The sequence below is a fragment of the Dermacentor silvarum genome, chromosome 9 (assembly GCF_013339745.2).
Source record: "Dermacentor silvarum isolate Dsil-2018 chromosome 9, BIME_Dsil_1.4, whole genome shotgun sequence".
NCBI classification, from domain to species: Eukaryota; Metazoa; Arthropoda; class Arachnida; order Ixodida; family Ixodidae; genus Dermacentor; species Dermacentor silvarum.
In genome coordinates, this window is record NC_051162.1 from 162,439,915 (window position 1) to 162,466,696 (window position 26,782).

At 45.3% G+C, this 26,782-nt stretch overlaps 2 protein-coding genes across 2 annotated transcripts; both read right to left on the reverse strand.

Annotated features, from left to right (window-relative positions):
* Positions 1–163: 163 nt before the first annotated feature.
* LOC119464046 (Y+L amino acid transporter 2-like) lies at positions 164–26,782 on the reverse strand. Its single transcript, XM_049655473.1, has 8 exons — positions 26,645–26,782; positions 21,125–21,221; positions 19,447–19,617; positions 14,990–15,091; positions 11,505–11,765; positions 8,861–8,986; positions 5,494–5,590; positions 164–1,858 (listed from the first exon to the last, which is right to left on the reverse strand). Exons 3-8 carry the CDS (start codon positions 19,556–19,558, stop codon positions 1,714–1,716), a joined length of 843 nt encoding a protein of 280 aa, XP_049511430.1. The 5' UTR covers positions 19,559–19,617; positions 21,125–21,221; positions 26,645–26,782; the 3' UTR covers positions 164–1,713.
* LOC119464045 (cystine/glutamate transporter-like) lies at positions 848–1,615 on the reverse strand. Its single transcript, XM_037724866.1, has one exon. It carries the CDS (start codon positions 1,613–1,615, stop codon positions 848–850), a length of 768 nt encoding a protein of 255 aa, XP_037580794.1.

Here is a 26,782-nt window from a genome sequence, read left to right on the forward strand (position 1 = left end):
GTGTTTATGCAAAAATAGCAGCTTTTAGCACACGGAACAGAGGAGATGGTAACTTTGTCTCTGTACATAAGGGAGCTGCTTATTACATATAAATTGTCTCATTTAAACCAGAAATGGGTTTTTCACTTTCGTAATAAACAAGGAGAAAAAAAAATGAGACGATTGCTTTCAGCGTAGCATCCTTTCTTCGTGAGCTCAATATGAGAGAACACACAACGTCATAATCACAGAAATTTTCACATAAACGAGAAGATAATTGTTGATTTTGCGGAAAAGCTTAGGCATGCATTATATTAATCCCGCACTGACAATTCCTATCTCGAGCATGTGCCAAATGAGATTGATCTTAGGCTCAGCGCTCATGTTCGTATCATGAGGATTACTAAGATGAGCGGCGGCTCATGATTGTAATCATCAGAGGCCAGTAAGGAAACGTTTGCATTTTAATAGAACTGTTGCGGATTCGGGCCCTCATGTCGCAGAGATCAGTACTTAAACTAAACGCTGAAGGTTATGCAGAATAGTAAGGAAGCAGTGTTGATTGAGTGTTGATTGAGTTATTAACATTGTGGGGAATTTTCGTCCACGACTTCATCAACAAAGTTTGATTGTAATCTGAACACACAAATATTACATGATGAAATAATGACCCATGCATATCGGATGATGAAGCTGAGATAGATGCAAACGAGTTGACCCGAGTTCACGGACCTACTATTCACTGTTATTTTCATGCAGACGCCCACATTCTATGGACAGTGGAAGCGCGACTTGATGACACTCGATGGACAGTCGTACTCTGTACTGTATGAATTATCGGCTGTGATGTAACATTTAGTATACACAGCTAAAATCTTGTGGCCGCTGACTCAATGGTCGAGTAAGTTTTGTTTGCCCCTGATGCATTCAAGGGACGCCGTATGGTCGTATCTTTTTGTCGAGACCGTTCTGCCACAGCTTGCGAAGAATCACCCTTTACTTCTTTGACTGCTTCCACGAAGTACAATGACTGCTCAGTGCTTTGAACTTGCTGTGACTGACGCACAGAAGCGGGCAATTCTTTAGAAATATTTTGATCATTGCTCTTGCGTTCAAGTATAAACGTGAGCTCGTCGAAACAAGGCACCAAAAGCATCAACTTCTGAAGTACCTCCGCTAGCACTCTTGCTGCCCGACAGTCCCAAAGCATGCCGACGAAGAAGAGGTAGTACAAGAGGCCCACGACGTAAATGCCCGCGATCACTAGATACTTGTAGCTGTCGGTAGGTTGAATCAGCGGAACGATAACCAAAGTGACGGATGACACCAGCTTCAAAAGGACTACAACGAGGGGTGCCTTGTACGATCGCCCCCTGTCCTTCATCGTGAAGCGCAGTACGATCAGGGAGAGCACCACAAAAATGTCCCACAGGGTCTCGACGAACACGGCAGCCTGGATCAGGGATTGCACCGAACCGAAGAAGACGAAGATGACGGAAAGGGCGCCCTTCAAGATCACGCATGTAAGTGGTACGCGTGAGTCGACGGTGACGAGGGACAGGACTCGAGGCAAGTGTCCTGTCCTGGCTGCTGCCAGGACAAAGCGGGACGCGCTGAAGAAGGACGCGCAAAGCATACCAAAGACGCTTACGGAAACCGCTACGGGTATGGCCGCGTAGCCCACGGCGCCCCAAGTCCTGAGCGCGAAAGCCGACGCAATGGCATCGGTGCTCGTCAAAGTCGGAAAGTCCAGGACCACGGCGTAGGAGAGGTTGGTGAGACGTAGATGACGGTTACGATGAGGAGACCTGCCATGAGAGACCGCTGCAGGTTGCGGACAGGGTCCGTCATTTCTTCGGCAATGAAGCTTACGTACTTCCTGGAAAGAAATGATAAAAATAAATATTGTGGATGTTCTACCCACTGGAATGGAATGACGTGATTCAAATAAAGAAAGACTTCTGAAGACGACGTCATAATGATTAGCTCTGCCTCAATTTTTATGTATATAGTGCTTGGCAGGGAGAAAGCTTAACACTTCCCAATAATTATTTACTTATTATTTATTTATTTACCTTACCCTCAGGGCCCAGAAGGGCATTACAGAGGGGTGGGTACAATAAACAATAAAAAACAACACGTTCAAACAATTAGTAGTATGTAGAGTGATAAACTCAAAATATAATCAAATATAATCAGGTATGGCAATCTTGAAAGATGATGCCTCCTCGATGCAGGCGATGGAGGGGGGAAGGCGGTTCCACTGGGAACTGGTTTTTGGCATAAATGAATCTTAGAAAACATTTGTGCGACAGAAAGGCAGTGAACACTTTAAACCGATGATGAAGACGCGACGACATGTACGAAGTTTCTGAAATGAATTTTCCCTCAAAAATGTTGAAACGATCATGGAGCACAGCAATGCGACTTTTATTTTTTTGTCATGGAGCTCGTTCATCGTGTATAGTGTTACGTTGTTCAGTGCAAGTGAAATAAGTAAAGCCGAGCACAAGAGACAAAGTGCAGAAAGGGCCATACAGGAGCGTACAAAGATCGCGCGTTTCATTTCGAACCTCGGCAGCCGAGCTTGAATAGCGTCCAGATGAAAAGTGTCTTTGTGATCGGTATTCGTCGCGCGTTCAATGTCACCGACGCGGTTGCCACAGTCAACCGAAGAAACACGATGCTTCTGCATTCCGGTTTGCTCACCTTGATTCCGTGTCCTCCCTTTCACTGATATTATTGTTCCTCTGCACCTAAGTCTCTAGATCATTTGAATGCACTAACAAAGGTAAAAATCAGAAGTCTAGTTTGATTTCTGCTTTTTTTGTATTTTCAGGCAATCCCTTATCTTCCATCTATGAACCTAACCTTCGCGCGCAGAGCATTATATGCGAACGTGCGACAGCTAGTCTTTTAGCATTCCGATAACGACCTCGTTTTGTAAATTATTGTAGCACTCTCTTACAGGGCGACACTCGAAGCTAAATTTTAGATATGGATGGACTTGTTAATCTACGTTGCCCTGCCCCCCCCCCCCCCCCTTAAAAAAAGCGCAATATGTTCCAGTGCCATAACATTGTTTTATCACGAGTAAATGACCTAAAAAAGAGAAAAACATTGCTTTAAATTGTTCTTTGTGAGCTTGTTTCCGTTGCTGCTTTTGTAAGCAGGGGGTTGCGGGGCTAGTCAAGCTGCTACGACGCAGCTTTTTTCCCGCTATCCTCACCACCTATGTACATTTTTGTTCTCTACTGATGTGCAATAATGGTGACATAAAGAAAATATCAAAGATCAAAAGTAGAATTCGCATTTATGGTTAGTTCGTTGGATAGGCGTCGCGTCGGTTATCCAACAGCTGCTAGTAAAAACGCGCAATGCTGCGCAGGAAAGCGAATCTTAACTATAACCCCAGAATTAGCCATCACAGAAACGCCCCTGCAAACTCCCAATGTCCCAGATAGGAATCTATCATTCCCGCCACTCCTTCTTAAATTTCTTTTTCATAAAACTCATCTAGTTTCGTTTAACTAAACGCAGTGACATTACCTGCCGCAATAATGTTTTGCAGCCCACATATATGCAAAGAAATTATTGTGGCGTTTATGTGAACACTATATGCAGCTAGCCAATATCTCACAAGTGGGGCGTGTACGCGTCAATTTCAACATACTGCTTCGCTTCCGGCTTCTCCAGACCTGTGGCACGGTCGCGGCTTCTGTCCACAGTTGGCATTGATGTCAGAAAACAATGATAACACACTAGCCGAGCTGCTGCCAACTCTACGCTGTCGGCAAGCCTTACTTAAGATGACAACTGTCCTGCATGGACACTCTGGTCTTTTTTTTTTTAAGCGGAGCTCTTCTTGCCCGACGCCCCGAGGTTTGGTGTGCTTAAGTAAGGTTTCTAGCCGAATAGACAACCTATAGCCATGGATGTTAAGTGGCAAAGTAGTGTCAGGGAGAGTACCCGTGTTCTGCGTAATCAAAGAATAGATCACCGTATCGCCTGCTAGGAATCTCTAAAGCACGCAGGCGTATTAATGATTTCTCATATTATGGATACCAGTTTTCTGGTCAACTGCGTACGTGCCCAGCGGATGCTACGGCGTTTTTTGTTATTATTAAATGTGTGTGTAGGAGAGGGTGACACTATGGGTGATGCCCGCTACCCCTTTTCTTAGTAGCACAAAACTGCCGGACAGAGCTGTGAAAGTAAGCGCGCCTCCTTTCTGTGTAATGTGAGAAAACATCACGACATAGAACTTACACCTATTGTCGGCTAAAATGGACGTTTAAAGCCCAGAAACCCCTTACCAGATAAAACAAGGTATACTGTGGCCTCTGGGCACGCGCCGCTAGGCCACAAGTGGTGTACAAGCCTTAAATATATCTGAACATGTGTGCCGTACAGCTTTAATCAATGTTCTTCTCTCAACAGGCATCACTGTCGTCCTCACTCTCCTAACGCCGAGAGCCCCAGCCAAACGCGTGCCATCTGTTGCTGCTGCTACCTCGTTAACTCGAACAAGCTTTGCGTCGTTTAGAGTACAACATTGCATCGGATCTGCGCGGTGTTATCGCTTTCATATGCGTTGTAAAGACGGAAATGAGTGGTACGAGTTAAGTTCGCTGACATATTCAGCCTTGCATGCACTTAACGCAACTGCGCTAGAACCCAGGGGCTGAATGCATGAAACTCGTGCCGGTTGATTCTTTCGCAGTCGATGGCGGGTCATTAGTGCAGTTAGAACTGTGACTGCTCTTCAACGCAGGGACCGCTGTGGATGCCGCCCTTCCGTTGTGGTGCCCAAGATATATGGTCACTATGGATAAGCGTATGTAACGGAAGGCCAAGCAGCCACCTCACTGCATGCATGTCGCCCAGCGGCACATATATGTCCCTTTCTTGTGGGTTAACAAAAACACAGGCACTGCCGAGGGTGAGGGCATTCCCGTTGCCGTGTGGGAGATACACAGTTTACGCCGTCGGGAAAGCATACGTATGTAAAGGGAGACCTGGCCGCAACGTGACGCACCAGTAAGATTCTTCTAAATGTCCCGGGTTAGTGGATCGCGGGGCGATTTATGTGTTAGCAAAGAAGGGCATTGCGCCGGACCAGCTGCAGCGATTTGTACGAACTTAAAGCATAAGACGTATGTGGCGTTACTTTAGGTCACAGTGTAGATTATTCTTGCTCCCGCCTACTTAGATGAGACGTGTTTGTGTAAGAACTTATTGGTAGAACTTGAGCAAGGAGAGTTAAAATAGAGATACCACCCAAATTCGCGAGGTTACTAAAATAAATGTGTAGAGATGAGAGGGAAAGCGAGCGAGCCGATAATCAGAAACCGCTATAGACACTGCATCCTATCTTTTTTTTTTTTCAAGTAAAGCTATGTATTTTTAGGTTGGCCTCCCTGAATGCAAAATGTCGACCAACGGTGGCGAGGAATCGTCCGTGTGGAAGTCCCGGGAGAAGAAACTTCACTTTACGCTTCTGTTTTTGCTTACCATCCTGAGAAAGACAGCAGGGCCCCGTAGAAGGCGTCCACGATTCCCGATGTTCTAACGCTAGTGGAGAATAGGGGCGCCTCGAGCTCACTTTTACCTGAAAAATCAGAGCCGATGATTACAGAACCATTGATTCACCTAGCAGCTATTAGGAAAACACGATCAATGTACATAACTTTACAAAAGCTGCGTACTGTTCACAAGCTCACATTTACTCTTTTACTAAAAAACGTTGAAAGACCATTCAACCTCTAGGTAATGCTTCCTTTAGGACAATGCCTTCCTGGCCGTTGGTCATCAGCTATCATCATAATCGTCATCATGATCATTGCCGTTATCACCATTGCAGTCGTCATCATCATCGTCGCAGTCATCATCGTTGCTGCGCATAAGTTATGATTCATTATCAACAGTTTCATATTACCATATATATATGAACATCATCAGTTTTGTCACAGTTTTCGGGTAAATGATCTTAGCGGTACTACGGCTTTGGCGCCAGCGGCTAGTTGGTAAATTTCGAAGTTATAGCAGCCCGAAGGACGAGATGAATAGGTACGAAACACGACAGCAGTAGGTTCCAGATGGGTCCGCTCTGCGCATGCTCTGCTCAGCTAGGTGTCACCTAGCAACGAAGACACGCGGGTGCTCTAAACGTATAACACAATTTTCCCCCATTTGACTTCTCCCATATGCATGTTCTTTTTTAGTATGCTTCACCACCAGACCTGACATGACAGGTTCCTGCCAAGAGGAGCGGAGTGGCCGCAGAGCAATGAATAATGACATGTTGTTCCTGCGAATTTGTTTTATTGTAAAATATCCATTTGGAGGTTATACAGAAGTGCATGTTTGTGGCTGCGCAAATCATAGCGTGAGTGGGCCCATGTGTCACGAACTGAGAAAATCGTGTCCCGATTTTGAGCTTGTGCCACGTTCAGGGTCAGTCCACGAAACAGGCTAGAGGCTAGTAGTAGACATAGCCGATACGGAAACGTGGAGGTAACTCACAAAAAAAAGCATTCTTTTACAGCGAAGCTGTTAAGGCTAGGCTCCACGAGGTCGCGTCCATGTACACCGGAAGTGGGAAACAATTTTGCGGCGTCTCGTTCACTTGGTATATACCAAAATTGGCACGGAAGGCTACGAATATATGACTAACATGACTGACAGGTCATGACGTCAATAACATCCCTTGTTCGTCAGTTACGTCACGATAATAAAATCACGTGTGGCGCAAACCCTCATTGGATACGCGGGTATGAGCCAAGAAGAGGAAAGAAAGAAAGAAGAAAAGAAATAAGGAATGAGAGAAAGAACGAAAGAAGGAAGGTAAGAAAGAAATCACGTGTGGTTCATACCCGCGTTGGATATGTGGGCACGAGCCGCCGAGAGCAGGAGCGGGATATATCTCATCGAAGTCGCCCCAACGCCTCGGCCGAAGATCGGGCCCGCGATGGTGGCGCAGCAAGCGCACTACTTGGCCATCACGTCGGGCGAAAACAAGACGCCGGTGTCCTTGCTCTTTGACGAACACGCCGAAGATGCTCAATATAATCAATAATGATAATATATAAATTTACTCTATCAATATTCACTACAGCAGACCCAGCATAGTCACAGCATCGCTGGCTTCCGTCTTCACAGTAGTGGAAGGGGTCCGAATTTTTTAAAAATAATAAGCTGGCCATAAACCCTATCACTTACTTGAAACTGTTGAGAGCGTGGATAACGGGGCATCATCGTACCCACTCTCTTACCTCCTATGACGCAAAATTATTTTAAAAGATACTTTCTTCCATTGTCAATAAAAAATGACACCAACATTCCGCTAGGTTCTTAACTCGCACCGGGTTCATAATACTCACCCATTCCTAGTGGGTATAATAAAGAACCCCAGCTGGTCAAAGTTAATCCGGACCCCTCCCCTACGGCGTGCCTCATAATCAGAACTGGTTTTGGCACGTAAAACCCCAGAAAGAAGAAGGGTATATTGCATTATAGCAATAGTAGAAAAAAAGTGGACACTTGCGAATTTGGTTTCGTACTGATGTTTATTATTTTTTCCATCAGACATGTCTGATCTTCGTTCTGATGTGCCCATTTTTCATGGGCCTAAATTGTTCTTTATTGGGCTTATTTCTTTCTCTCTTTCCTGGTGCAATTTCAACTCTAATATTGTAAAATAAACAAAACAAATAAATAAATACATAAGTAAATATACAGCCTTTGACTGAACAATTGGTTGATCCGAGGCAAATGCGCTGCCATTAACCTATCGCAAGCAATAAGTGACCAAACGCCTGAAGAACGCTACAAGTCTCCTTTACGATGTCTAACGTATGTACCTCCACACGGCATTCCAAGGCACGCGCCTCCACAAGACCTATCTCAAGCTGCGAAACACCACAGATTATCTGCCAAGTGAACAACAGCGGTCCACAGTGAGGTTCCCTCCTCTCCCCTGGCGGTCTGCCAGCGGTGAGCCCCTTAGCGCGATGTCACGCTCCACCTGCATTCCTATCGACTCCTAAGATGTGACGTCACATCACGCTCTCCCTTCGTCACATATCCTATCTCACCTCGACTCCCTCCTTCGTTCCTCCTCTGCACCTGAGACGCTATGCATTTACTCCTCCTCTCCTACGGGACGAGGTAACCGATGGACGCCGCCCAGTATTTGTGCCCATAAGCGCCCAATGCTGACGCATTAAAAAAAATAGTGGCACATAAAAATTTACTGCTGGGAACCTCTTCCTTCGTGCGTCCCGAGAAGGCTTCTTTAAATCAAGCACAGCCGTGCGACATATTATGCAAGTATCGAATAACGGGTGAGTTGTGGTGTGCCTCTGTCTTTATGAATATCGCAAAAGAAAAATGCACTGACAAGCAAGGTGACCGGATAGTGATGACTTTCAAAATCAAAATTAATAGCTGTCCATCTTTCACTGGCATTCTTGCCGTTCGGTGCGATTCTAAAGAAAGCGATTCTAAGGCGCTTTAAGCAGCTCTCTGTGAAATGTGTACCACTCATCGCATCACCTAGGTATTTAGAGTAATAAAATCTTCATGTAGGCTCATTGGCCATATTATTCATATGAAGTGCTCTTCGCTCAAAAAGACGGTACAAGAACAAGAACTTCCAATGAAACAAAACGCGCGTTGACTTCCAGCAGTTTGTATACCTATTATCGATTATATATGCTATTATTATTTAAATCAGCTACACGAAAGCCACTTCGTTACTTTCATGTATGTACAACTAAATACACACCGCGTTAAAGAGGCTTAAAAAGTTCAATGTGTAGCAATTAGCCAAATATAAGCCCACAAATTCATTGATCCATGAAGCAATGACAAAACTAACCTCTGGCAAAATATGCTGCTCCTGTGATCACAATGGACAGCAGGATCAGACATTTCACTGTTGACAGTGCCTCCTGCAGCCACGACGAGGTTTTGGTGGCGACGCAGTTAAGTGCGGTAGCCAGGCCTGCACCAGGAAGGAATTTGTCAGTCAAGCTGGAAGAGGTGAATGGACATCTAAGATATTTACCTGCCAGTGCAACGAAAACATCGTGAGCATCAAGAAATGGGATGGTTTCTATATTAAGTGATACAGATTGCTCTGTGTGCGACTTTGAGTTTTTTCGGCCGTCTAAAGCCTGCCGAAAAAACTCAAAGTCGCACACAGAGCAATCTGTATCACTTAATATAGAAACCATCCCATTTCTTGATGCTCACGATGTTTTCGTTGCACTGGCAGCGTTAGCCTGCCGAAAAAACTTTAAATACCAGCCTTATTTTGCCCTTCGACCATCTCCAAGTGTAGGGTAGCAAACCGATTGTTTGTGTTTCGATTAATCTCCCAGTTTATTTTCCCTCTTTTCAGAAAGCTCTGCCACTACTTCGTGCTCATTAAGTTTGGTGCGAACTATTTAGATCCACCTTATCTTGATGTACGGCTTTCCAAATGGGGCGTTCATTTCTTTGAGTAACCCTGTTAAATAATTTCATCTATTCGCAATGTGTTTCGTTAAATGTATGTCAGACTTAATTGTCTCTCCGAAAGACTCACATTTAGCAATTCAGGCGCTGCGAAAGTAGGCATAATGGCACACTAAAAGTAGAAGGAATAGTTGGCGCGCTTAGTTTGCGTGCGCCAATTTTGAAGGAGCAATGTAATCGTTCGGATTAGTGGTAGAGATTGCAAAATCTTACGAGCATGAAAAAGAGTCTAAATTCTCATTTCTACTCCGTTTCGGGCTGCCACACGGAACGAGAAGGCGAAATGTAATCTGGTAATAAATTTATACCGTGATTATGAAACGAAACAGAAGTACTTTGTTGACGAAAACAGACACAAAAAGAAAACGAAAGACTGGGAGGTTTACGAGGTTGCACCTGGTTTGCTACTCTACAATGCGGGAGGAGGAACCATGCAGAAAGGAAAGGAAGACGGAAAGGTAAAGTGATGCACGCGGGCACACAAAAACGCGTTCACCAGGCCTTCAGAGGTCGTCGCAGAGTTCAGTTGTCTTCAGAAGGTGCAGCAGCACCCTTGAGTCTAATAGCGCGAATGGACGGTCGAGGCCATGGTCCCAGTATTTTTTCTTATGCGCCACTAACCACTATACGTCATCATCAGCATTTTTTCTTGTGTACGTTCTTTACTCCAGTGGGCTTGAAGCAACACCCGCGAAGACCACGGGCACCCGCTGGCAAAACGCTTGTGGGAGGAAGAACGGCAGCGGCAGCGAGCGTATTGCCCTTCGTGCTACCTCTCGGCCTCAGACTAAACGGCGATAGCGCAGTGAACACGAAACCACCAGCGCTCGGCACGCCTAGACTATGACTTTCAAGACACAGCCTGCGTGGCCGCGCACCGCCGTCCCACACACAGTCAGCGCCGGAGTGACAACACGCATTTATTAATTGAATATTTTATTTATTTACTAAAAGCGAAATCAACCTTTGGTACCTGGCATTAGGTTATGATAAAGTTAATATAATGGGCCTGTGTACAGAGCACTGTACCTCATGCTGAGCTAAAATTAGAGCAGACTTATTAACAGCGGAGCTGCTTAGGGCCGAGGTTGAACCGTGCCGTGGCGTTGATCAGTTTTGCGGAGCGAGGCTAGTGAAGGAGTGGAGAGAGAGAGAAGAACGAAGGCGCAGTTGCGGGGGGCGGAGCCAATGAGAAGGAGAGCCAATGAGCAGCGCGCGCCAGCCACAGGTGGTCGGGGAGTCAATAAAAAAACACCGCATATCCACGGGGTGAATGATGATGAGTGGGCGAAGCTCCGGAGGGAATCATCGGTAAACCGTGAATCTTCCGTGTAATTCGCCCAGTCTCGCCGCAATAAATCGAACGATTGACTTCCACCAATGACACGCGCCATATGTGACGTCATTCCTATTTTATAACAGCGCCCTTCATTATAATTGCACCATCTCCCGCTTAAGGGGACGCTAGCACAAACGCGTTAGAAACGTGCAGTACTCTAAGGGGAAGAGGCCACAGCGTCTTACGCAGCCGTTTACACATGCCGGAACGTGCACCGCGTTTGCCGACGCCATCAGCGTTTATGAATACGGGGGTAAGGCGGAGAGGCCACAGCGTCTTACACCAGCTTCTTGCACGGGCCGTAACGCGCTAGCACAAACGCGTTAGAAACGCGCAGTCTTTCGTTAATGTTGGGTATTTATTGCCATCGTGGTGCGTCTGTCCATGTGCGCTTCGTGGCGTAGTGGTTAGCGCCACGCGCTCAGAAGCGAGGGGTCCCTGGTTCGATTCCGCTGCGGCCACAACTCTCGGAATTTTTTTTTCTCATAAAAGTAGACGTGGCTACCTACTACGACTACTACTACTACTACTACAGAGGAGGGACAGACCCACACCCTAAGGAGCTTCGCCCCTAAAGGTACCCCAGCAATGCTGGTACCCTGTTTTGAGGCCCACAACAGAACCACTGGGCGCCTTGTTCAAAGCGGAACAATGTGGCACTCACACGTGAAAGTCACGGCGACGAGAACGCTGGCCGCGTACGGAGGTGCGCAGTCAGGGTAGGCCAGGCTCAGAGCGTACGTCGAGAATGTGAGTCCCTGCGTGGCTCCCCCTAACGGGTCCGACAGCGTAGTGAAGCTCCAGGCGCACATGAAGGCTGCCACATCGCCGGCCCTGCCCAGAGACCTGCCCGCAGCGACGACGTAGGCGTAGTCGCCGCCGCAGGCTGGCAGCACGGCTGCTAGTTCCGCGTAGCACAGGCCGCCTGAAGACCGTGGCAGTGGTAAATGCTCTGTAACAACACTGAATAACGGTGGTCGGACAAGCAATGCACAGGAGGCACTGGTTCGGGTTATTTCGTATCTTTAATCCATGGGGCGCAGGTTATGCGCACAAACAAGGGAACAGAAGCACGTCAAAAGATAGACGCAAACGCGAATTTGCGACCAAACCTTATTCGCCTGGACGTTTACGGATTTACGGCACGCATATAAACTTCACCACCCTGCCCATAAGAAAATTCGAGGTAGAAGTTTATGCTTGTGTATCATCCATCCTTTCACGCGTTTTTGCTTCATAGTTTGTGCCTAAACCTTGCCGCCAAGGAATGTCACTGGAACCAAAGTTTCAATAAAGGGAACCTTACTTTGACGCAGATAAGTCCCTTTCTCGAATGATGGCTCAATCGACATCTTCAAGCTTTCATCTTCCAGGTGAAATTCTGTATTGCTTGGATTGCAACTAGCCTAGTATGACAAATAATTCACGTTCACAAAAAAAAGGAAGGATACGCGACAGATCTAAAAAAACAAAGAGAAGGGGAAGTTTATATTTCGTCAAGACGGGTTCTACTCGCGAGATATTGCAAATGAAGCGTAATGCTAAATTGTCCACAAAGTTGAAACGCCAACAAGAAAAGAACAATAAATAAATCACTGTGAACAACAATCGAGGGGTCATTTGAGAATGTTCACGTTGTCGAATAAAGTCTGAATATTGCTCGCTGCCCTGCAATTTTAGATCATTGGCGCAGAGCTTCACAACAACAATGCCCGAATGCATACATGACATGTGAATGCGTGTTTGAGTCTGAGTGTGTGCCGTTTTAACGCGATAGCGTTTAGGACCCCGTGTTGCAGAAAATCCGGCGTTGGCATTAGCGGCGGCGGCCGAGAAATTCATTCCCTACCACGCAGGCCCTCCAAATATATTTTACCACTAAGGTTGCTCACACTTTGTCTTGCCTTCTTTACAAAGTTATTCCTCGGAATTTTGAGAGTGACAGCCCACAAACAATTGTCATGAAAGAAAACACCGACAGCGCATGGCTTTTATGCAAAATCTTCTCAGGCTGAAATATTAAAGGTGTTAATAATATATTAAAATATTAATAAAAGAAGGCAGGCCCACGAAAGAGGCCGCGTTTCTACCAGAAAGCGCGCCTTCGTGCATAGCGTTCACCGCCAGCGTTTCCCGGTAAAAATTACGCCTACATAAGCTGCAGTTGCCGGGAAGTGTGAGAAACAGTCAAGTATCTTTGAATGCTACGCGTTCCACTCTTGAAGGCGAAGCTTAAGCGTCCTCCAATTTTTTTCTCTATGAGGCTGTGGCTGTTGTGTGGCTGTAAGTGCACCTAGCCCCACCACTGTACCCTGCGTGCAACGTAGGGTAAGACGTAGCTCAAATAATCTACACTCTATCCGCCTATTCACATTACAAAAAACAGCACTAATGTCAACACTGAACATACATCGGAGACTCATGTTAGATCAACGGCGAATAGTTGGCTCATGGGGTAGCGCTGGCTATGTGCCCCGCTCAACGAAGACACTTTTAACCTTTGCGATTCACTAGTCAAAATGTAGTAGTTAAATTAGTTTTTCATGTTACGTGTTGTGGAGGGGAGGTGGATGGATGGATGTAAAACTGTACATCCATCCATCCATTTATTTCAATACCCTAAATGCCCAGAGGGCATTACAACGGGGGATAACAACTCTTTTACTTATCTGCTTTGATTTGTAAACGCTGCATTTCTATAGTTTTTATGGTATTTTGCTATTTTCGTTTGCACTTGCAACTTTGTTGTACATTATGATTGTATAAAAATCCCCCCGTTGTAATGCCCTCTGGGCTTCTAGGGTATTGAAATAAATAAATAAATAAATAAATAAATAAATAAATAAATAAATAAATAAATAAATAAATAAATAAATAAATAAATAAAGCTCAAGGAACGTGTAATTACTCCTTTATCTGTGGCTACTAAAGCGGCATCTATGCAACCTTCCCCTGGCTCCGCGCTCCGGTTTGCTTCACTCCCTTTGACAGTAAACATCCCCATGAGGCCTTGTGGTAAAGCATACGAAAAAAAAGAACATGTACTTCATGCGTGAAAGCGGAAAATGATATACTGGTTTACAGCAGTGCTGCTTCCGTTGTTGGCGTGGATTCGGCACCGATAGGGTAGCGGCGGCAGAGCGGGCTCAGGGGGACCGTACTGTAAAGATCGCTTTCCGTTCTGGAGTGTTCTGTATATTGTGTGTGCGTGACGTGCCCGATGCGTATCATATCGTTTCTCTTTATTCCCATCTGAAGTGGCACGGCGCAGCGCAAACCTCTGCGGCATTTAATAAAGATCTGTCTCTTCTAGCACAACAAAGTACTAGTGTTTGCCTCCAGAACATCTCCACTCGCTTCTACTCCTGTCCAGTGCGACATCCTCGACGTCTACGTTTGTATCAGCAGGAACCATACCTCTATGTAGTCCATCACTGAAAGAAAGCTCATAAACTGGCAAAGCGGTCTCTCTTGCCCGCCTCGTATCTCGCAAAATCTAAGGCTGCTTGGCAACTGATCCCAGAAGAGGGAGCTCATTTACTTGTCACTAATATTGAACATCAACTCGCCTTCTGTCTCGGTGTCAAACAGGCCTCTACTGGCGCCAAAACGCCGCATGTGCCCCGCCGACGCCAGTGGACGTGTTAAGTCGGGGCAAAGAGTATTCCGGAAGACTATCATTGACATATCACTTCTATAGAGCTATCCGCTGTTAACAAAATCGATAAAGGTAACCCCACAATGCCTACACAGGACGGAGAATGTCATTTGCAAGTGTTGTTTTACTCAAATGTTCAACATTGACGAAGGCAATAGTGATATCAAATCGCGCTGTTTTAAAGGTTTATTATATCTTCGGTTGTTTTGTTGTTCATTTTCATCGACCATCTTTCTTGTAGGGACACGTAAACGAATGCTTTTACGCCGACTAACCTCCTTGCGTTCAAATAGCGACATCTCTCTCTCTCTCTCACAAACATACAATAGCCCACAATTTGTAATGCATGAGGAAGGGGTCCTAAATAAGGGAACAAGTTGTACGATGACATCTTAGTTTAGTTAGTGCGCTAATCATTATATTGAAGTGAATTAGGTGTCGCAGCAATTTCACGGAGCTTGTATCAACCTTATGATTGGTAAAGAACTTACCCATCAGCGAAAGCATCCCGCTCAGACACCATATCAGAAGGGCTACACCAACTGATCCCGAATTTAGAAATATCAAACTTGGTGTAATGAATATCCCAGACCCTGCGAAAACACACACGCAAGAACAATCGAATTTTGTTTTATAGCTGTTGTACAGCAAACTATACATTCACAGAAAAATAAATCGCGCTTGTAGGAGGTTTTGGTGGTGGCAACGTTGCTAGAGGGCTTTTTTTTTTGCCTGGCTTATTTGGAAGTCAACTTCTCCGCCTGATTGTATCTTTCCACTTCAAGTATGCATCAATGAGTCAATCAATCCTGTCTTTTAAATACGATTAGCGACGTATAGAGTATAGAAGTGATCTTGTCCGCTAAACACAATGACCACGGAAGCGTGTACAACACAGTAATTATCAGGGTGTACTTGGATTATGAGTAAGTAGCAATTAGGTGAACTCGTTTCGGTGTTTGTACGCAAAACCTCGCAGATCACGTGGAAACTTTGCAGAAAGTAATTGCCGATGTATTTCATTTTTACGTTTCTCGAAAATCTGTGAATTCCCGTCTTCCCTATGTTTCGCATCTAGTGGTGCATAGAGAAATATTCGTGAAGTACGTGTGAAGCCAAGGGCCATATAACGTAACAAAACTATTCCAATCGGAATGATCTGAAGTGAAGGCGCGAAAACACGACGGACGAAGAGAGAGCACACACACACAGGGCGCCAACACGCCTCACTATCCACCCTCGCTATCCACGCCTCGCTATCCACCAACACGCCCAACTATCCATCCTAACGTCGTATATTTCTTGTACATCGGGCTCTTCACTATGTGTCTCTTCGGAAGGCGCCCTGTGTGTGTGTGCTCTCTCTTCGTCCGTCGTCGTTTTCGCGCCTTCACTTCAGATCATGCTTAACCAAGACGCCCAACAATCCATCCATATTCCCCCCCCCCCCCCCCCCCATCGGTTTTTATTCCAATCTGCAAGCTTCAAACTATTTACGTAACCACCGAGGCAAGCATCGGGGAGTGACCAGCAGCGTTGTTTGAACCTTCCAATCAAAAACTCTACTCGATTAGAGGAGGCCGCTTTTGCTTGCTCTCAAAGCAAACAGCATTGCCTACCCTGACAGGTTTTCCTTATCTAATTGACTGACAAGAGGCCAGGAGCACGCAGAAGTGGAGAGGATTTTGCTGAAACCACGCTAGCGCAGCGAAAGCACATAAATAGATAACATAACAGTTGAGAGGGTTTTGGTTTCGGAGATAGTGCCCACGTTGGCGACCGACCCGCTTCCCCTTGCTTAGTGGGCTGGTCGGAAATCGCGCTGCTGTGCAACGGAAGGTTAAAAATTCCGCTTAAACGGGCGCTCATGAAAGAAGAGTTCGCCGGGCGATGTCGTATGCGTGCCGAAAGGACCCGGCCACGTTATACTCCCACGCACAAATTGCTATATTAGGCAAATAAATCCATTCTTTCTGGTAGCGCCGAGTATCCAGTGCTACAGCAATCGATGGGCTGACATCTTCTACTCTTTTCGGGACGGGGTAGATTCGGCTATTCCGAAAAAAAAAACTGTTTTGTTCGGCATATTTGTGCATTTTTAATGCGACCACGTCACGTCGGGCCCTATAACCATAAAACTATTACCGATCTGTTTTTATTCCAATTTTCTGACGTAAGATTTAAGAACCACCGGCGCAAGCATCGGGCGGTGGCCCGCAGCATTGCTTCGGCTGACCAATCAGCCGCTCTCCTTGTTTATAGGAGGTCATTTTGTTTTCATTCAAACTGCATAGCATTGCCTATCTTGACAGGTTTTTTTTTTCAAATATAAATGATTGAGAAGTGGCGACGAGCACGCAGTGGTGCAGAGGTTTTCGGTGGGGCCGAGATGACTAAGTGAAATAACTTCATTAGGAGGGTGGTGCCGGCGTCTGCGACTGGTCCGCTTCCCCTTGCAATTAGCTTGCGGTGGCTCGTCAAAACAGAAAGTCAAAAAGATTCACTGACGATTATGATACTGCCTAATACGAAATTTTAACACAGCTCTATACGCATTTTCATTTCACGATATATTGGCTAGCGTGGACAATCTGTCTCGTGCGGCACACTGCAAACGGAGCGAAGTGTGGCGCGACGGCCTCGCTAATCGGAAGATCGCGAAACGTAGCACATGGGTGATGCGTGGGTGGGATTCACAGCAGCCTCCGAAGACGGACCTCCGTTCACGCAGCGCTTTGTCTCCACATATGGTATCGTTGGACGCGCTCGCCGCATGCCATAGGTGAACAGTCGACGGAGCGCTACTTTGACGCCATCTCGTAGCGGTCGACGCCGCAGAGCCCGTCTTGCGTGGCACTACGCCTTCATTCTCACGCTTTCGCCAAGCTCTCCTCATCCGCTTTCCGCCTCATGGTGCCGTTGCACCCTCCTTCTCCGTTTTCCTGATCGCGCTTGCTTCGCTTCGCCGTCTTTCATCCCTGCTCCGCTCCGCTCCGCGTTCGCTCTTGCGTCATTCGCTGAGCTCCTTCGGTTGGTTACGCCGAGGGACGACGTTGAGGTGCGCAGAGGGACGCCGACGTGAAACGCGGGCACGGGCGACTACGAGCTGCGCTCTAGAATGCCGCCTAAACGGATCCTCAGGGAAGAAGTGTTGGCCGAGCGATGTCGTAAGCGTTCAGAAAGGGCCATATAACGTTATACTGCCGGACAAAAATGTTTATTATATGCAAATAGATTCATGCTCCCCTGCAGCTCCGAGTATCAAGTGTCTAAGTGCTCGTTACGCAGATATCTACTATTCATTACGGAACGGGGCTGCCTCTGGGTATTCCGAAAAAAAATCAGGGCCCGTATTTACAAGAACGCTCTTACGCTCGAATCGTTCGTAAGGGCGAATGCTAACCAATCCAGATGCTGGACATTTTCTTAGCAAAGGCGGCCATCCAATGACAAAGAAGATTACTTACAAACGAAAAGCTTCGCGAATTCGGTCCCAGTTTGGTTCGGCATGTTTAGACGTCTTTAAATCGTACGCGTCACTTTGACGTAGTTAGTTTTCACAGGTCTGTGACGTTGCTCGACAGACAAGCGAAGTGTGTGCAGCCCGAAAGTTTGGTCAAAAGCGGAGGGCTCACGAAAAAAAAAACGGTATAGAACGAGAAATAAATATTTTATTTTGCTTGGTCTAATCATGTATAATCAGTGTGTACACGTCATATCGGAGGGGTAGTTTTCGTGGTTTTCCTGACGTCACGTGACAGACACGCGAAGTGGGGGTGACCCAAAAATGTTTGACCAATTGTGGAGGGCTGATCGCAAAAATGGAATAGCTTTGCGTTATAGCGCCCTAAATTATGCGTCGTGTCCACTATGAATGGAATCCACTGCTTCTAGGGTTCTCCCAAACATACACAAAGGAAGAACATGCCAAAATCAGTGGAATGCATATTGATGGCCGCAAAGCTTGTCGAGAAAATAACTGTCTTAGATGAGATGCGCGTAGCATTTAGTTCATGCTTCAGTGCTAAGCTTAACTTAACTTTTGTTAGATATTTTGACTTTGTTTTTTCTTGGCCTTTCCAGTGTATACGTGCGTATTGGCTGTGTCGTTTTTCTTTGCGTAAATGTGTGTGTGTGTTCGGTATAATAATATATTAACGTGCAGATAAACGCGCAACACTTCGTGTGTCCAGAATAATTGTTCGCATCCAGTTGTCTACAGCACTCTATCGCTAAAGCCAACTGAATATGTTTTGGAATGCTTTTCACTGACGGCAAAGAAAACCTATTCCTGTTCAGGACACGCTCTGAATGATACACATTTCTGCACGTTGACAAATATAGCCACATCAGCATTGAAAAATGTTCTGACACTCAATGTGGAATCCGGCACATGCTAACTGTGTTATGCATGTAAACAAAACGTTTGTTATTATGTAGCAATGTATAATGTTCCCACTCCTGCTATAGACCTACATAGGGCTGCAGTATATGTAAATAAATAAAATAAATAAAAAATAAAAAAAGAAATAAGCACCCCGGGGAATAGTGCATTTCGTATTATCGTGAGATTCTTGGTCATTCGTAATTACTCCATACAAATGCATAGAGTGCAGAAGCATTAATTTGCGATGAAACGATACAACAATGTCTGGACAGACTAACTAGGGTTGCTACAATGGTTACTTGTTTGCAGGGCTTATATAACGCTAACTAGCATACAGCTTTTCAAATTAAAAGAAAAATAAATTTTCTTTATTTTGAATTTTTGTAGTTTCTTTTGCTTTTTTTAAACACACCTGCCAGAAAACGTGTAACGGAAATGGATGGTATAGAAAAGAAAATGACCCTCCTTTATAGAGTTAACGGAGCAAAAAATAAAAAATGGTGAAAGCCACACATTTTCTGGTGCTTCAGTCTAAAAAAAATGTTAGTTTTGTGCACGGACCTATCACGTTTCCAACCAGGACAGCAGTGCCACCAACCCAGCCGAGTTGCCTCTTCAAACGAATCTCGGCATCATCAGCGGTTTTCTTCGCATCCATTGAACCTTGCTCCATCACTGCACCAACGTGAACGCTGAGTGTCTTATCTCGGATCTCTCCTCAGGCACACTAGACTGCGCACATAAAAAAGAATAAAAGAATAGCAATAGTTATAATGACTGCTGTCGATTTTTACGTCGTTATTCTCTGTGTAGAGTAAATATGCCTGATCACATTTGATTATTTTGCTCATGTATCGGCTCCGGTGAAGTTTCTTGCACTTTCTACAATTCACTGTAAGCCAATTTACACATCTAACGGTGCGACTTGGTCCATGTCTAACACCCTTACATCCTTAGCGTGTAGGAGTGTAGGTCTGCAGTATTGGATTGATAGTGCGGATCACTGTAAATTATACGTGTCACAAATCCAGCGGGATAAATTGTAATAAAACTACTTTTTTGAGAATGGCTTGTTACACGTAAGTCACTGAAAACAGTAATAGAATTGACCACGTTGCTTAGTTCACCATAACTAAACGTTAGCTTTTGATTGGTTACCACTGAAGGTAATTGTACGTTTTACAGCTCTGCCAAACAACAAAATCTACATGACAGTTTTGGGTTGTTCCGTTGAAGACGGGAAAATTCAAAGGGAACACCTCGACATATTGTGCAGAAAGGGAAAAGCCAATCGACGTCATATTTGAGCAAAACACAAAACCTACACGCTATATCGGGGCTGCGTTCTAATTTATTTAAATCTAGATTACGAAATTCAGAATAATTTTTTAGAACAGGAAGGCCTTCCCCTAATGAATGCCGTATTTGGAACTTGAGTAAAGGAAAAGTGTGCCCATAAAAATACACTGTAAGTTCGCGTTCTCTCTGTGCTTTACTGTGACCACTATTTCAGCTTAAAAACCTTTCTACCCACTTGCATAAAAAAAACACGCCTTTAGAATTCCCGAAGCTCTTGCAGCCTTGTACACGGGATGAATTCACAGTAAGCTTTCCTAGTCACATGGGTCAATAAAAAATACTGCTAATATATTCTAATTGCCGCATGTTCCCACTATGCCTACAGAAATGTTGATAATGTCTTTTGTAGATGAAAACGCAAAACATGTGTTTTAACACAAACATTTTAAGAAATGAAGAAAGCGCTACTCAAGTCACGCGAGTGGATTGTTGGAAAAATTGCTGCCGACGTATTGGCATAAGGCGCATGAGGAAAAAAAAATTATTCGAGTCGAGACAACTGGAACGCAAGCATTCAATAGTGACTTCTGAACTATGCGAAAGTCATACAGTGTGGACCTAATTTCTTGATATGCTAGTTAGTTGACAATCTGTCGGAACATGTTCGTCCCACAACGCCAAAAGAACAAAAAAGACAAAAAATAATTAACCATTCCACGATACAACCCAACTCGGCATTTTCACTACATCTTTTCTCCCCACACTGTGAAGTGTTGGCCCGACCTCAAATAAAAGTTAGCAAGCGACCTGTTGCACTCTAAACGTCTTTTCTGTACACTTCGCGCAAAGCACCTGCAAAGCAGTCTCTTTCTCCTAAATTTGGATGGCATGATTTTGTTGAAGTAACATGACAGTAAAATTTAAAGGGAGCACACATCACCAGACATTGTCGACAGATTACGTTTCTGCAGAGCACAATGGATGGCAAGGCAACGTTCAGCCATCGAGGGGACGCTGACGCTCCTATATATACGGACCTAGAGAATGGCAAATGCGAAAGAACTCGCGGTCTTTCCGTTTTACAGATAGCAAACGCTTTCTAGATATATTTTTTATTCTTCTGTTTTCTGCATGCTCGAACCCCTCTCACATGTTATTTTCGTTTGAGTAATTTTATTTTCGTTGTTTCGCTTTTACTTTCTGCAACAACACAGCTACATCCGCTGTGCCAGCAGGTGAGGAGAATTTGGATGCAGGGATTCAGCAAAGCAATTTTTTTTCTCTTCATACTATGTTTTAAGCTTTATTGCTGAATATTCGTAACTCGGCACACAAGCTCGAAACACGTCGCTGTTTCACTGGCAGTAGTGGCCATTGTGCGTTATTACGGTTACCAATGGGGAAAGGTCGATGCTGTCACCGATGTTTTCTAAACGTTGCGTGCGAAGTCATGGAGGTTTGCAATGAAGGACCAAAAGGCACCATCATCATCATCACCTTCTTCAGCCTATATTTTTGTGCACTGCAGGACGAAGGCCTCTCCTTGCAATCCCCAATTACCCATGTATTGCGACAGATGATTCCAACTTGCCCCTGTAAATTTCTTAACTTCATCACTTCACCTAGTTATCTGCCGTCCTCGACTAGGCTTTCCTTCTCTTGGTAACCATTCTGTAACTCTAATTGTCCACCGGTTATCCATCCTACGCATTACATGGTCTGCCCAGCTCCATTTTTTCCTCTTAATGTCAACTAGAATATCGGCTAACCCCGTTTGCTCTCTGATACACACCGCTCTTTTCCTGTCTCTTAGCGCTAGGCCTAACCTTTTTCGCTCCATCGCTCTTTGTGCGGTCCTTACCTTGTTCTCGAGATTCCTTGTTAACCTCCAAGTTTCTGCTTGGAGTTTCTGCTTAGCACCGGTAGAATGCAATGATTGTACACTTTTCTTGTACACTTTGTACCGTAGCCATGGCGTATTGGTAGAGCGCCCGCTTCGGCTGCAGGAGGTTGTGGGCTCGATTCCCACCACCGCCGGGCACCAACTGGTTCAAATGGGCCCACGCGTACCCCGGCCTGGCGTTCGGCTTCCTTCAGAGGTGATACGCTTGGGAAAGGAGCCTGAGCCCGGAATTCCCGTCAAACCCCTCGTGAGCACAAAACAGTGATGTTTGGGCCGCTCCCATGGAGGCCATTTGCCATGTGGCGCCCCAAGCACCTATTGAGGTGGGGACGCCTTCGCGTTGAAAAAAGCACCTCTTCCCAAGTGTTGAGGTCCCATAATGGCCAAGCAGCAGGCCGGGAGTGCGCCTCTACCTATTTACCGGTAGGTATACCCGGCAGCAGCACTAGCCTCCCACAGCCGCGGCGGATGCTCTTCAACGAGGGCGGGTGTGGTTGGACAAGAGGCGCCCACTGAGACAAATGTACAGCATTGCACAGCATATGCTGGAACAAAAAAAGGTTTAAAATATGCTGTGTGACTTTGTTACGGTGTAGATATTTTCAGCGTAGTAGCTTCTCAAACGTGGGCAATACAGACCGATTTATACTCTTTGTCCCACGCACACAACTATTCCATATAACACTTCAACGACATATAACTTGTAAGAAGCGTGAATAAGCACAACCTCGAAGTATGGAATCAATACCCAGTCTGTAAACTACATAAGTCGAAGTTCACACATCAACATATAATTCTGTGTGGACTATTGGAGGAGGTCACGGCCAGAATGGTGCAGGCCCGGACAGGGCTGCTGCTGAGCTACCCAGCTGGAGCCAGGAGACACGACGACGGGTCACGACGGGGCAGGAAAGTAAGCCAGGAGAGAAGTCCAGGGTCATAGAGGCTGTGGTCTGTGCTCCGCTCGACGCCCCGAAGACGTACACCAGCTCCAATTGTTGAGCCGCAGGCTCAGGAGCACCAGGCATAGGCAGGAGTTCGGACCCATCGTCCCACAGACTGCTGCTTCCGCCGCTGCTTCCTTCTTCTCTTGGCTTCCTGCCTCACAATGGCGCCGCTCTCTCGTTTCACGCTCGCGCTGTGAGGCTGTTCGGAAATCCGTATTGTTCTATTTTTGACTTTCTTGGGTGCCATTACGCTATCATACTCGCGCCTTCATTGTCATCGTCATCGTCGTCTTCGCCTTTCTTTTGTAACACAGCACGTGCACCTCACGACAGGCATCTTATGACAAAAAAAAAATTGATGCAACGCAGTGCTACGTTGAATGGACACTACGCAGTTTATTTGAGTGTTTCGAGCAATTGTTGCATGCGTATTACAATTTATGATAGATCAAACAACCCTTAAGCAACGTAGTGCGGGGATACGAAAGAAGAATGGGAACCGAGGGGCTCGATTTTATTAGTCATAACCACATAAAGCCAACAGACAACGAAGCCAAGGAAAGCATCGGGGAAATTAAGTGTAGTTGAAATTGCAATGTAGAAAATAATGAAGAAAAGGGAAATGAAAGTGCACGAAAAGATAACTTGTCGCCGGCGGGAGCCGAACCCGCAACCTCGCAAACGGAGGTCATGTGACGCGTCTTCGAGAAGTAGCACACTGTGCGTTTCCCGCTTCCTTGCAAGGTCTCCAGGATTGGCCCACATTTTTGTCTGAGCACGCAGCCACGAAAAATCCCGACCAACTACAGTCTAACAGCGTTGCTTTAAAAAGCTTTTCCCACCACTATCGCTAAATACTGAACTCATAACCCTGATGCTATTTACAGTTGGGAGCCGGAAAGGTTAGCGACAGGTGTAGGCAGAAATTTACTGCGACAACAATAAATAGATCATACAGGATGCTCGCCGTTGCGGGTAATTCTCGAAAACAGCTGTCACGGTTATGGAGGCACGCGTGGGCATAAACGAAGAAAATATGGCAAATATATCATGAGAGGTAGAAGTAGAAGAAGAAAGAAATCTTTATTCAAGCATAATATAGTACGAAATGATTGATAGTATCATTTGGATCCTTAGCCTACGTGGCTAGTTTTGGATCCATACCATAAACGTCAGTATAAATTGCAATCCAAAGCAAAAAGCAAAAGTAGGTAATCCGATATACAGGCTTTAATGTGATGTTTCAATGATGGAATATCATTTGGAAGTTTTCTTATTAAGCTGGGTATTTCATTCCAGATTTTTGCACCGACAAATGACAGGGAACGTTGACCGTATACAGTATGAGCTTTCGGCAAGTTGAATTTATTATGCTCAGCTTGTCTAGTGTCCCTTGTAGGCGTGATAAATATTGATGAGAGATCTGGCTTGTTCGTGGTTAGTATTCTGTTTATTAGTACAGCTGTGTTATAGTCCCGAGCTGTGGCATTATATTTAACTGTGCAAAAAGCTGTGCAGAGGGCGCGTCCTTAGTGGCCGATGCAATTATTCTCACCGCATGTTTCTGAATTTTGATTAAAGGACCAATGTACAAGGCGTAGGTGAAACCCCAAGATTCCATGAAATATGTCAAATGGCAGTGAAAAATGCTGAAATAAATGAGCCGTAGTGTTTTAGGATGGAAATGTTTCCGCGCCTTTAAAATAGGATAACAACCAGAAACATTTTTTTAGCTACTTGTTCAATATGTGGAGCCCAGTGTAGCGATGAGTCGAGAATTATTCCTAGATATTTGTGACTACTAATTTGTTGAATTTGTGTGTTTCCGAGGTACAAGTTGCACTTAGTAGGAGTAGTTTTTCGGCTAGAAGCAAATACTACATACTTTGTCTTTTTGGAGTTTAAAATAAGTTTGTTAGTTTCAAACCATGCTAAAGTATTCTGCTGCTCACTTTGAGCTATTTCTTCTGCTTCCTGTAGTGACTGTCGTGGAATTATTAAAGCTGTATCATCCGCGTATAAGATAGAATGGGAAAATCTGAGTGATCTAGGATAATCGTTAATGAAGAGAGAAAAGAGTATTGGACCCAGTATCCACTCTTAGAGTCGCAAGGGTGCTGGCGACTACGTCAGCGTCACGTGACACGGTTAACACTGTGGAAAAAAAAAGAGAGGGGGAGGAGGCGCTCCAAGGCTGATGAGCCATCGTGATTCCGCGGGGAAGTGGCTCTACGGAAACCGGCGACGCGTCCCTATTCTTTCTATCCTATTGAGCGTCGTATAGGGTGTGAGGGTCACGATGCTCTCCGGCTAGGGCAGAGTGGTGCCTCAAGCTTGCTAGCAGGCGCTGAAATATGCAATGGCGAAGCACTTGGAGGGTGACCATTAAGAAGAAAACTGACGTGGCAAGGAACGATAATACGGACGCAACGCTGAGTACAAAACGTCACGTGTATGACGTAATTCATACAAGGGCAGAAAGACCAAAACAGCAAAACGCACAGGTTCAAAGCGCAAAACAGCAAGAATAGGTAGCAAACACACTCATGCACCAAATTACCTATGCCCAAAGTACGTTTTCTTTTTTGTGTCACGCTGCAAGTGTAGGCGAACACGCGCACAAAATACCTTTTGTGCGAACGGTGAAAACAAGAGAATTCTCCCGAACTTGCTCATCATGATGTCTTCTGACAGAGTGCGTTTCTTCCTAAACGGGTAACCAACCATAATAGGATCAATGCGCGGCCAAATTTCTGCCCGTTCTTACTAAAATTAAGCTTGGGTGCTCTCGTACACGTTCTTTATAGTTATTGCTTAGAGAGCGGAGCAAACGTCCAGGACGTGTAGTCAATGTGTGTATGCAACGCAAGGTCGATCAACTATATTTTGGTCTTCAAGCGGAAGTTCCTTTGTTTGTGATGCAACTATGTCGTTCCGTCTTATGGTGTTTGCGCAACTTTGCTAACAATAATGACAGACGCTCGCGCGAGCCGGGTTATGTCCTTCAACATTTCTGTGGACATAATTCCGTTGGACCTTACTCTGGCTATCTACCGCTGTGAATATACAGGGTGTTCCAACTATCATGCACCAGTATTTAAAAACATGCAAATTCCACGTAGCTGGACAGAAGCAAGGTAACACAGTTTGCCGTCACATTGGAGATACATTATTTTTGCATTCCTTTTAATTATACAAATCATCATATAATTATTGATATTCTCAAATATTATAGTTAGATGAAAAGTGTCAATGAGAAAATTGTAGAGCAACATGAAAAACCCCTGATACAGCTTTCTTTTGCACAATGCGTGCTACATAAAAGTGTTTTTCCGCGCGTGAAAGAAGACCGCGAATACATGCTAAATTGCCACGCGACTGGCCGCTGGAGGCACTTTGCGCGTATTCGCGGGTTTCTTTCACTTGGATCGACCGCGTTGTACGCTATCAAACAATGCATGCTGTTAACGGGACCCTCAAACGACCTAGAGGACACTTCAATAAATGTGCAAGTTGACCCTTCTCGAAACTGAGTGCACCAATGAAAGGTTGCGTTGATGAACATAGCGTATTATAAAATATAAGGGCATTTAAAGAGCAACAATCCTACCTGCGAACTTTGCCACCTTTGCGTAGAGAAAAAACTGAATCCTCCACTCGAGAATGAAGTAGGTGTCACCAGATTATTTCGTGACCGCCGCCACGGCTTTTAAATTCGAACCTTCGGTTACAGCAAGCGCACTTAATG

Excerpts from the sequence above, each read along its gene's own strand:
- LOC119464046 (XM_049655473.1), bottom strand. The coding sequence starts at position 19,558 with ATGGAGCAAGGTTCAATGGATGCGAAGAAAACCGCTGATGATGCCGAG. Across the intron at positions 15,092-19,446 it reads CCTGGTTGGAAACGTGATAG|GGTCTGGGATATTCATTACA; the intron begins GTCCGTGCACAA and ends GTGTTTTCGCAG. Across the intron at positions 5,591-8,860 it reads AGCAGCATATTTTGCCAGAG|GTAAAAGTGAGCTCGAGGCG; the intron begins GTTAGTTTTGTC and ends CTGATTTTTCAG.
- LOC119464045 (XM_037724866.1), bottom strand. The coding sequence starts at position 1,615 with ATGCTTTGCGCGTCCTTCTTCAGCGCGTCCCGCTTTGTCCTGGCAGCA.